Consider the following 11,867-nt stretch of genomic DNA (forward strand, 5'->3'; position numbering starts at 1 on the left):
TCAACAAGTTGTTGGTTGCTTGCTCCCTCCCTCCCTCTCTCTCGCTCTCCCTCTCCCTCTCTCTCTCCCTTGTCCCTGCTTAAGATGCTGCAGCATCTCTGTGCGCTTTTGTCATTGCCACATAAGTATAAATAAGTGTAGGAGAGCGTATGTCCGCATGGCCATAGATGCTTACTGGAACGCCTTTGGTTAGACATTGAAATTCAATAAGGACGACTGCTCGTGGCTTATAATACGCTGGCAGGACGACAAAGTCGTCTATGGCTGGCCACTAACATTGTCCTTATCCCACGCACACACACACGCCTCCTGCTGCTGCCCGACTTTCTTCATCTCTTCGTTTTCTCGTCTTTTTTTATGAAATTGATTTCCGCTTAGGGCACTTTGGTGTTGCTTACATGTTGCGTCTCCGCAAACACACACTGAGCGTCGCAGCCGCCCCCTCCCACGGACAGTGCCCGAATGGCATTCAGATGGCGGTGCCTCGAGTGGCCCGAGCTTGAGCTAATGCCTCCATCAGGCCTGCCATGCGCTGGCAATTAGTTAATCAAATATGTTTACGCATTCAATTAGAATTTCGACTCGTTTGCTTTTTGTTTTCCCCCTGAGTGTTGCTCCGCCCGCTAATTGCTCATAATTGGGCGTTGCACATGCACTTCGAGTGGCAGCAACAAAGGGTAGCCGCACAGTAGCAGCGCATTCCGACGCACGCTAATTAGAGGACACACTCAACGCCTTGAGGAGCATTTTTCTATGGCTGCCGCGAAATTAATTGGCCTAAGATGTTTTGACTTTGCTGCAAACTTAATTGCAGGCCAAGCGCTAATTGCTCAGCGGATGCGGCAGCAAATTGATTGCGTATAATTATGCAGCTCGCAGTGTTTCAGGCGACTCCAACCAACTGCCAAAGGCTCGCTCATAGCTCGCACTGATGCAGGTGTCGAGCTTAGTTATCGGGCTTCCCGAAGACTAGGACAGACCACAAGGCAGCTGCCTGGATTCCCAACTGGAGCCTCCTATGAGCTGTAATTGGCCTCAACTTGCATGACTTTATAATTTGGAGGAGCTGGAGTGCTGGAAATGTATTGGAAATATTAATAGTAGTACTCCAGCCAGATAATTTATGTAAATATTTTCAATATACTTCAATTTATATACAATATTTATTATTTAAATTAAATAAATTTTAATGATTTTTATGTCTATATTATATAGACTATATAGACATATTCAAATATCTCAACCTTCTATCTGTTTATAAAGTACTCAATCTATTCCGAGTCGATAAGTAAATTAATCAGACTTAATTGTAGACGAGTATTATGAAGTCGTTGACAGCACATTCTGTGACCCGATTCTTATGTTTCACAATGATAAAGAATATTCCTCTTCATATGCCTGCAAATATCGATTTGGCTAGTCAAAAATAGACCGCAGAGCGCAACGCTCAAAATATTTTGCAGCTAATTGAAAATGGCAGTAGCAATGTTGGCCAAGCTTTTTACGTGGTCAGAGAGCCAATAGAAGTGTATGTATATAAAACGCGAAACAAACAAAAAAGAATAGAACGTTGAAAACTGCCTGGATTTGGCGAGGCAAACTAAATAACAGTGCGTATGCTTAATATGCAGCTGCAACCACTCGGCGCCCATTTGGCCAATCAATGCAATTTGCATGCTCGTGGTTCTGTCTTCAATAAATCGCTGGCCGAGAGTGTGTTAAAAATGGAATCGCACTTCATTAAATAACCATCAAAACAACTCAATAAAACTACTCTGAATTTTCAGCGAACAGCGAATGAATTGCGGCTGGCTGCAATTCCGTCCGTCCCTCCGTCCGTCCGACTATCCGGCTGGCTGTCCTCCGCCCACTTGTGTGTGGGAGTGAATCCTAAATGTGTGCGCAAAACACAAACTATAAAAATCACACAAACAACGAAAACTTTTTCGATTCAACAGCGAATTACATGGCGCGTCTGGCCACAAATCTCTGGTCGCGCTCATATTTAGTGGGCACGCAGACAAATGCCGCTTGACACGCAGCTAATGGGTATCTATCGGCACAAATAACTGCACATAAATTGAATGGAATTTAATGAAATGCACTCCATCAGAAAGGCCTTCGCTCTGCCTGGCCAGCTGACATGCATCTACTAAGAGCTCTACTTAGTTACAGTTCCGAATGCAAAGTGCCCGATCTGTCAGCCCGGGCTATCCGTGTGGCCATCTCTCCTGGCAGCAGGAGCAGCAGCAGCAGCAGTCATGCAACCGTCGACGTCACGTCAAATTGGATAAACGGTTGGCAAAAAAGAAAATTCTTGACGTCAAGGGAAATTGTCATATGGACGTGAGTGGCTTGTGAGCTAAACCATTCAGAAGTCTCCTAAACTATCAAGAGGGGCTTGGCGGGGGGTCATTTTTTTTATGCTGGAATGTGTGTCACGAGTGGAAGTAAGTCTGATCTGAAAGCATTATATATTCATGTATTTTAATGAGGAACAGCTAACGAGTTGATGTTGCCATTTCAATACGTTCGTCTCTCCATCTATTCATTCGTCCTTACAACTCCATATCGATATTTATCGATATTCAAATTCAGCAACCCGCTTATATCTCTCTTCCTTAAGTTCTATGCTCATCAAATTATGATTTTTTGAAGTATCTCAAATCCAATATATACAGAGAAATTCTCGAATTTTTGCTTCTTGGCTGCCTTCTGCCATTCTGCTTAAATTTGGTAAAATTTTTACTACTCTCAGCATATTTTTTGCTTTATTTATTTATTTTTTTGTTTAGGTATTTTTTAGTCAACCATTTGCCAAGTGGAGAGCTCATATATTTGCTCTTTGTTGTGGTCTTTTGTGGTATTTATTCTTTCTAATGCCTTGCATGAAGCGAAAATGTTTTTAAGAATACAATTAATTAGACCCTATTAGGATGAAGAAAAGGAAAATGAGAGAAGAAAAACGCAATATTTGCTTATTAAAGAAGGAAAACAACATTTCTTTGCATATGTTAAATATATCAAAAGTATTAAATAAAGAGACCTCTCCACTCTCTCCCCCTGTCGCCTCTCGGTCTCTCTCTCTCTCTTTATTTCCCTCTCGCTGACTATGTCTTCTCCTCTCTATCTCCTCCTCTCTCTCTCACCCCTTCTTTCTATCTTCTGCTCTCTCCCTCTCACTCTCTTCCTTTTTCATTTCTCCTCTCTCTCGCTCTCTCTCTCTCTCTCTCTCTCTCCCTATCGAGAGGTCACTCTCTTTATTTCTGTCTCTCGCTCACTTTTTTTTTTCTCTATCTCCTCCTCTCTCGCTCTCCCCTTCTTTCTATCTTCTGCTCTCTCTCTCTCTCTCTCACTCTCTTGCTTTTTCATTTCTCCTCTCTCTCGCTCTCTCTCTCTCCCTATCGCCCTCTCGGTCACTCTCTTTATTTCTGTCTCTCGCTGACTATTTCTTTTTTCTCTATCTCCTCCTCTCTCGCTCTCCCCTTCTTTCTATCTTCTGCTCTCTCTCACTCACTCTCTTCCTATTTCCTTCTCTCTCTTCCTTTCTCTCTCTCTTTCTCTCTCCCTCTCTTTCTCTCTCTCTCTCTGGAAATGTCTGCCTCTATGCAATTTTAGTTTCTCCACGTCGCTGTTTCTGTGCTAAACATCATTGAATATTTCTCAAAGAACATGAAACTGCATGGAACCTGAATAAATTCCAACTGCTCAGCAATCAAGCAATATTGAATAAGAGTTTCTGCTGCTTATTGTTGATGTGGCCAAACGAAAATCAATTGTCCAAGTAGGCAGCAGAGCCTCAGCCTGCTCGATGGCCGAGTCAAGTCCCAGGCAGGTCGTTACATGCAGACAAAGAGGAAATGTGCAAAAAGTTGTCAGGCCGATGGGATGGGAGGGGGGAATTGAAAGGATCAAGCGGAGTCAATACAATAAATTGCATAGAAGCTAAACGCAAATTGTTGTGGCTGAATGTGATGCGTGGGCAAAGTTTTGTGCTTTGTCTTGGCAAGCTTGGGCATTGTCTTAGCCGAATTCCTGCTGGCAATATGTGGTTCTATTATGAAGATTAATAATGTGGGGCAGAGGCCACGGGACAACGGACGAGCTGCCCAGCTGCCCAGTTGCCCAGTTGATGCGATTTTAATGAGTTGGGCGAGCTGAGAGATTCGCGAACCGCAGCAGCAATTAAAGGACATCAATTAATATTAAATATTTCAACGGCAATTAAATGAAATAACTCGCAGTCAACATCAAGCCGGCCACAAAATGGCCGTCCAGAAGACAGTCCGAGTGTAAAACTTTGTCGGTATTCCAAATGAAATTTTCATTAACCAAAGAAACCAAAGTGATTTGGCAGTTTACTCCCCCCCTCCCGCTCTCACCACCTCACTCTCCCACTCACTCTTTGTCCAACTGCTGGCAAGTTTTCAAGTGAAAAGTTTTCGACTTGCGCCAACTGGACACATGTTACAAAATTCGCAAATAAATTTCTGACTACGCGAAAGTTTTCACGCATTCGAAATGCAAATGAAATGCGCGCGATTGTTGACAAGCCAACCAGCGCTCGCGTTCGGGGGCAAAGTTGGAGTCGAGTCGAACAAAGTTGAACCGCGGCTGCATTTCTTATGAGCAGCCAAATGAAAATATTTCAAAAAGCATTTCAATTTCGCCAGCTATATACGTAATTGAAATTTGCATTTCTATGAGCCTTGCATACGAAAAGCGAAAAAACAAAGCCCAACCGAACGACCAACCGACCAAAAAAAACACTGAACTTTGCCCAACTAAGACAAGCAGAAACGAACTTTACCAAAGCTAACTGCCTGGCCTAAAACACCAAAGCCAAAGCCAAAGAAAAAAAACAACCGCATAAAAACAAAAGGAAAAAAACAATTAGGCGCCACGTCGCGGAATTTTGATTGAGAATTTTCACACCCCACAGAAATCGACAGACAGCTCCCCATTGCTGGTCGATTCCAGAGACTTATCGAATAATAACTCCAGCTAATGTAACCAGAGCATATACTTATTACACATACATATATATTATCTTATTGTCTCTCTATATATGCACCCTTCAATCGACAGTCTGCCAGAGTTTAAACTCGGAATACCTTCATTTCGGCAGACTGCAAAGAATGCTAAAAACTTCCTCAGCTCAAAAAAAAGCAACAACTTTACGGGCATTACCTAGGGTCTGTACTGACTACGGAATACCCTAGCGAAGAATCAAAAAGAGGAGCTCACATTTTAAAGATCTATTTATAGAGGCACTCATAGCTGATCCAAATAGAAGACTGGGCTATCGGACCTCTACGACTCGAAGATATTCAAAAAATTGATCCCATTGATCTCATTGACGCCATTGATCCTATTGATCCCATTAACCCCAATGATCCCAATGTTCCCATTGACCCCCATGATCCCATTTATTCTATTGATCCCATTGATCTCATTGATCCCAATGATCCCATTGATCCCATTGATCCCATTGATCCCATTGATCCCATTGATCCTATTCATCCCATTGACCCCCTTCATCACATTGATCGTATTGATCCCATTGATCCCATTGATCCCATCCATCCTACTGATTCTATTCATCATTGGCGTAGGATTTTTGATCAGTATATCGATGAGTATCGATTAACATATCAACAACTAAAAAAGTGTAAAGGAGAGTTTCATTCCGACTTCCAGCCTTCTTTAATGGCTTTCTAGTTATGTCTGGATGTCACTCTAGCTAGGTATCGTTAGCCTAATTGCTGGGTATCGATAGTTAACCATAGTGCTATCATCTCTAATTTATATTAGTCTACTAGATGATTACATATCCCTTTACACATTTTTTATGCAACCATCATTACCCAATATACCAATATGCCCCTCTCACGGTGTTTACGGGCGTGGAAAATACGTAAAAGAACTTTTTGCCAGCCAAACAACGTGAAAGACCGCAAATTGTTTTAAACCAGACCGAAGGCCGCACATACTCGCGAGCAGAGCAAAGAAACAACAACAACAAACACAAAGACGTATAAAAAGAGTAAAGGCGAAGCAAATATTAGTATTTGTGAAAGGCGGCAGCCTTGCGAACGCGGCATGCCCCAACTGCTGTATAAATATATTCAAGCGAGTCAGTGGCCAACGCTAAACAGGCCAGGCATTGTAGCGCATTCTTGACCAAGTCGGCAAAACCGTAAATTTTATTGCATGACTTGATTAAATTCGCATGCAACCCTCAGACGTCAAACCCTGCTAGACCTGGCTCCCAGCCGGCCGGGTCAGTCAATTCAAAACAAGTCGGTGTGATGCAGTCCCAGATTGACCGACTAGCAGTTACCCAGCTTACAGACTGATTAAAGCAGCTTTGGGCGTGGCATCTGAATTTTAAACCACAATTTTATATTGATCATAACTGATTCATTGGAAGTGGAAAAAGCTCTCTTCTTTCTCTACATACCTCTTATACTTAGCGATATCGAAGTATGTTCCCAGATGTGGGAAGAGACTTTTAGATACGGACAGGTGACTGATGAAGGGACAAATGGATTGATAGGTGAATGAACTGGAAGAGGGCAAGACAGCTGAACAGAGGGAGTAGAGAGGGATGAATGAAATGACGGCCGGAGAGGCAACTGAATGGGAGGATAAACTAACAGAGGAACGGACAGAGACGGGCGAACGGATAAACAGATAAAAGATGGATGGACGAATCATACAAGACAGAAAGACAAGAGTTAATTAACTAGATCAATGGAAGAATCCTATGGAAGAACTTATAGGTCTGCTGATAAAACCTAGTTGATAAATCAGATAAAAGATTACTGATCCATTGATCATAAGAAAGTTATAGATGCTTCCTCTGTGGTATCTGCTGCACCTCCTCCTGACTGACTCCTGCCTGTTGCATAAATTACAAAGTGAAACCACATACCCCATTCACGCTCTTCCTATGAGTATTTGGGGTATAAAAATGAAAGCAAAAGAGGAGAGAAAAACACAATTTCTGGCTTTTTTTCTTGGCAATTTTCCCAGTTTAACGTTTTAACGAAACTTAATGAACTTTCAGTGTCACAGCGAAAAGGGAATGAAAGGAGTCGAGACCTCGCACTCCGCCTACACCGCGCTCTGCTCTCCTCACCCCGCCTACTCCCCGGCTCAGTTGATGTTATGATGGATATTGTGCAAGGCGAAAAGTAATTTTGAACTTTCTTAAATAATCTTTGTGTGTTGAAGCTATTATGAGTAACAAGTTTTCATAATTTTTTTATATTTTTTTATTTTTTGTGTGTTGATTTTGCCGGGGACAAGCGAAGCGTCCTCCAGCTGCATTTAGTACGAATCGTTGCTTTAATATGCCTCACAAGACTTGAAAGCATTTCAAGTAATTAGAGGAAACAAATAGAGGAGCTGCAAGTGCCACGCTGCACGACTAGGCGATGCTCTGTAAATGTCGTTGCTGAATAAATATTTGATGGCCGAGATCCAGGAATACGTGTAGAGCGAGTGCCTCTCGCCTCGACTTGGGAGACTCTCTTGAAAAATGTGCTGGGGACGCAGTATGTCTGGGTAGTGAGTGGTCTTAGGGCTTTTTGCTGCGACGCTGTGCGAAATTTAACGAAGCTTAACCTCGTTCAATGGAAAAAATCCACTTTACGTACACTTTGCGCTGTCATTTCGTGCGCAGCTCAAGCAGCAATTGTGCAAATACTTTGAACCAACAGAAGGAGTTTGGTAAGTGGTTGAGTCGACTGCGAGCGGGTGGCGAACTTTTGCCAACTTAAAAATGCAAGCAAGAATGATGAATGAGCTGCAGGTAGTCCGCCTCGCTGCGAGCCACCCACGCCACGCCCCACGCCCCACTCAAACACCCAAACACCCAAATGCCCAAGAGCACACAGAGTGCTCGCCTGTCAAAATGTAGAGTGAGATATTATACTGATTTCTTTTGGGCCAGAGCTCTTCTCGGGCTGACTGCGAATTATGCAAGAAATCTGAAACAGCCAAGTCCGAAACGGAAAGTTGCGGAAGTCTTTGGTTTCACGTGACCATATGAAGAAGTGCAGCTGCAGCTGCAGCTCGAAAAAGGCTATGTGTGTGTGTGTGTGTGTGTGTGTGTGTGAGTGCCTAGACACAGATTGAAAACCTAACCACAAATGCCGGCGGGCGAGCCATTGACAGCGGGCAGCCCAACCACAAGCGTGAAATTCGATGCAGTTGTCGGCGGATCGATTAAGCTCTAGACAGGGGCAAGGACGTTGGCTTAAGAGTGAAAGTGAATGTAATTAATCACAGATAGAAAGAGATGGAAAGAGATACAGATGAGAGAGAGAGAGAGAGAGAGAGAGAGAGAGAGAGGGAGAGGGAGACAGACAATGAACTTGACTTTGAGTGCATTGACCTAACGCAACTCTATCGTACACATATCGTATTACCCATGCGTAGGGCTGGCTATATAAGCCTCGCTGCCTGCAGTCAATGCCACACTTGACGGCGACTATCAACAACGTCAGCAACGTCTTCGACTGCTTGGGCCAGCTGGGGAAGAGCCATGAAGCTAAGCAACGCAAACATTCCATTAATGATCCATGAGCTACGCAGGCCTGCGGCCCAGCTGCTGCCTCTGCTGCTATTGCTATCCATAACAATGAGCGCGACGACGGCGATAATGGAGCTGCCAATGAGTGAGCTGCCGCTGGGCACGCCCCTGCGCCAGCAGCACGGCCAAAGCAATTACCACGAGCCGGGCGCTGAGGCGCTACCAGGATTAGCTGGATATGGGACGAGTGCACGACATTATTACGGGGCAGCCAGTGCAGCGGGCTTTGGCGATGGCGATGGCCAAGGTGACTTGGCACCAACAGCATATGCAAATTATGAACGAAAAGCCATCAGTGGTCTGGCTGGCATCGCCCATGGCTTTGTGCCACACAGCTACAGCTACAGCAACAACAACAACAATGGAATGCAGTCGGGATACTTGGATCGGGGCAAAATCGATTTTGTCATTAATGCGGCAAATTATGAGTTGACTGCCAATGAAGAGCAACACCAGCAGCAGCAACACCAACAGCAGCAGCAGCAGCTCCAGCCTGACGTCTACTATCAGAGCTATGCGTATCAGCCGCGGGCATCGCAGCCCAACAACGATTATCATATTGAGCAATTTTCCAATTATCGCCATCCCGCCTCCAGCAGGGAGCAGCAGCAACAACAGCAACAGCAGCAGCAGCAGCGACAACAGCAGCAGCAGCAGCAGCAACATCAGCAAATCACCAACGACAACGCCTTGGCTTATGCCAACAGGCAGTCGCCCATGAAGCGGAAGCAGCTGCAGCAGGAGGAGCCCTCACACTCAGCCAGACCCTCATCCTCACAGCTGCACCAGGAGGATCAGCAGCTGCTCTACTCTCAGGCGGAGCAACACATTGTCGACATGCCCCACCCCAACGCGCTGCCTCCGATCACAACGACGGTGCATCACACGCCCTCGAGCAGCAGAGCCATCGCCGGGCTGCCGCTCTCCAAGCACATCGAGGTCACGAAGCACGTGCCCATCACGCACTACCAGCAGATCCACGTGCCCTACAAGCAGCCGCTGCAGCTGCGCATACCTCGGCCCGTGATCACAGCCATTCCGAAGCCGATTCCCATCCGCATACCCGTCACCAAGGCCGTGGCCGTGCCCCAGCTGCAGGAGGTGAAAATACCCGTCGAGAAGGTCCGGCCCGTGCCGGTCGAGCGACCCGTTCCGTATGTCGTCGAGCGCCAAGTGCCCTACCGGGTGGAGAAGCCCATCGCCACGCCCATCTTCTACCCGTACCCGGTCAAGGTGCCCGTCATACGCACCGTGGTCCACAAGCAGCGCCCCCAATACACCATCACCGCCCAGCCCCTGACCCCACTCGCTGGCTGGCAGTCGCCCAATCATCTACTGGGATAAGTCCAGCGAAAATTATAATGTTTACCAGAGCTCCTCTCTTATAGATGCATACTTGATATGTTCGTTTCATCTTTGATAATATATTTGATATAGACAGAAACTGACAAGTAAGAAAACGCCAATCGGGCTGGCCGACTAACAGATACCCTGACCCCGAAAATCTAACTAGAATCAAACATAAAACCAACTGCGGAGACTGTAGACCCAAAGAAATAGTAGACATAGTTTAACAACTACATTGCGGTAATGTTCTTATCAATAACATAAGATTAACATTCGAACAACAACAGTGTTTTCAGTATTGATAAACAAACTCAATTTGAATTAATATATCGCTCCTATTTCTGGGGGGAAATGTGGGAAGAAAAATCCATCCACTAGAGATTCAAGGGTATCTGGCTAGTCGAGACTGTCGGTCGACTCTAGCACTCCTCACTGGTCTCGTGTGGCTTTGGGTTGTCCTGGTTGCTGCCAAGACACAGGCTTTTAGCCCGTGGGCGTGTGGAGCTGAATAATTGCAATTAGAGCCACAGAGGAGTGTAAAACTGCAAAAGCAACTCACAAACTTGGCTGAGCGTGGCCAAAACAAGACATTCCGAGACGGAGTCACAGTCAGAGTTGCAGCTGGAATCGCAGCCGGAGTTCAAGTCGGAGTCAGAGTCAGAGGGCAAGCTACAAGATGAAGAAAAGTAGCCAAGGAAAACTTTTTAATTGAGCTAAGATCCAACAAATGCGGCTAATAAATATGTATTGAAGTGCGCCATAGCTGGCAAGGGGGTAACGGGGTAACGGGGCAGCGGGGCAACGGGGCATAGGGCCAATGCAATGCAAAAGGGTCCAAATGCTTGCAGAATGCAGCTGCTAATTGCCAAATGTAACTTCAACAGCAACAGCAGCAACACCAACAACAACACCAACACTAACAACAACAACCATGGGCAACGGCAACAAATGTTCAAGTCGAGCTGAGCGCGTTAGCGAAACAGCAACAAAAATTAGCCGAAAAGTAAAGTCTTGAGTCAGCGAGCGCTTGAGGCGGTGCCTGATGAAATTCGCTGCGAGTTATTGCCAACTAATGAAATTAACACTAATTGACTCGGAAGTCCAATGCCAACGCTGCCACGCCTCCTGCGCCAGCTGCCATTGCAGCATATTTGAGCATGAGAGATTACTTCGTATCCATTTATTTATTTATTAAGCTATGTAAGCATTTAAAAACAATACAAACTGAACTTCAGACTTTAAAGTGAGAAGAACTTCATATGAGTAGAAGAGAGCTGGGCAAATGGGATTGCCCACTTGAGACTTAAGACTGATTCGCTTTAATGCTCTAATCAATGGACTCCTGAGAGACTCCCACTAAAAATGTCAAATCGAGCCTGAAGTATCTATTGGGCAGCCGTATTTCTAGGAAAGCGGGAGGCTGCTGGGCCCGCCCCCATTATATTTTAGTAACCATAAATTCACTAAGCGACATTTGAAACTTTAGTCGGAAAATTTAAGCAAATTGAATGTTGAGGCGAGCTCTCAATTCTGTTAATTTGTAGCCCCAACGATGGCTTCCGAGTAAACAGGGCGTACGCCTACTCTGAAAGAGAGAGAGAGAGAGAGAGTGATAGAGTGAGAGAGAGAGGAAAGCTGAGTGGCTGTTACGATGAAAGGATACTCAAATTATGCACGGCCTGATAAGCCCACACATTGAATAGGCCTAGCAGAAACTCGAAGGGGGGAGAGGATGCCGAGGTCTAAAGAATCGGATAGCAGTGCGCAAACTTAGCTTGAGTATGGGAATAGAAGAGAATTTTAGTCAAAAGTGAGGTGAAAATGTTTAGCCAAGCTTTAATAGTGTTTATAGTCAGAGTGAAGCAAGTAGCTCTGCTCTGGCTGGCAGTTTCTATTCACTGTCTCTCTCTCCCTCTCA

The 11,867-nt window shown here is 45.2% G+C and overlaps 1 protein-coding gene across 1 annotated transcript; it reads left to right on the forward strand.

The window, feature by feature from the left end:
* The first annotated feature begins 8,472 nt into the window (after nucleotides 1-8,472).
* On the forward strand, nucleotides 8,473-10,256 carry LOC6575391 (mastermind-like protein 2). The gene is made up of 2 exons (XM_044007990.1): nucleotides 8,473-9,120; nucleotides 9,310-10,256. The coding sequence occupies exons 1-2, from the start codon at nucleotides 8,555-8,557 to the stop codon at nucleotides 9,944-9,946; spliced, it is 1,203 nt and encodes a 400-aa protein (XP_043863925.1). The 5' UTR covers nucleotides 8,473-8,554; the 3' UTR covers nucleotides 9,947-10,256.
* The last annotated feature ends 1,611 nt before the right edge of the window (nucleotides 10,257-11,867 follow it).

This window comes from Drosophila mojavensis, unplaced genomic scaffold, assembly GCF_018153725.1.
Source record: "Drosophila mojavensis isolate 15081-1352.22 unplaced genomic scaffold, ASM1815372v1 contig_231, whole genome shotgun sequence".
NCBI lineage: Eukaryota > Metazoa > Arthropoda > Insecta > Diptera > Drosophilidae > Drosophila > Drosophila mojavensis.

Excerpts from the sequence above, each read along its gene's own strand:
- LOC6575391 (XM_044007990.1), top strand. The coding sequence starts at position 8,555 with ATGAAGCTAAGCAACGCAAACATTCCATTAATGATCCATGAGCTACGC. Across the intron at positions 9,121-9,309 it reads GTCTACTATCAGAGCTATGC|GCAGTCGCCCATGAAGCGGA; the intron begins GTATCAGCCGCG and ends TTATGCCAACAG.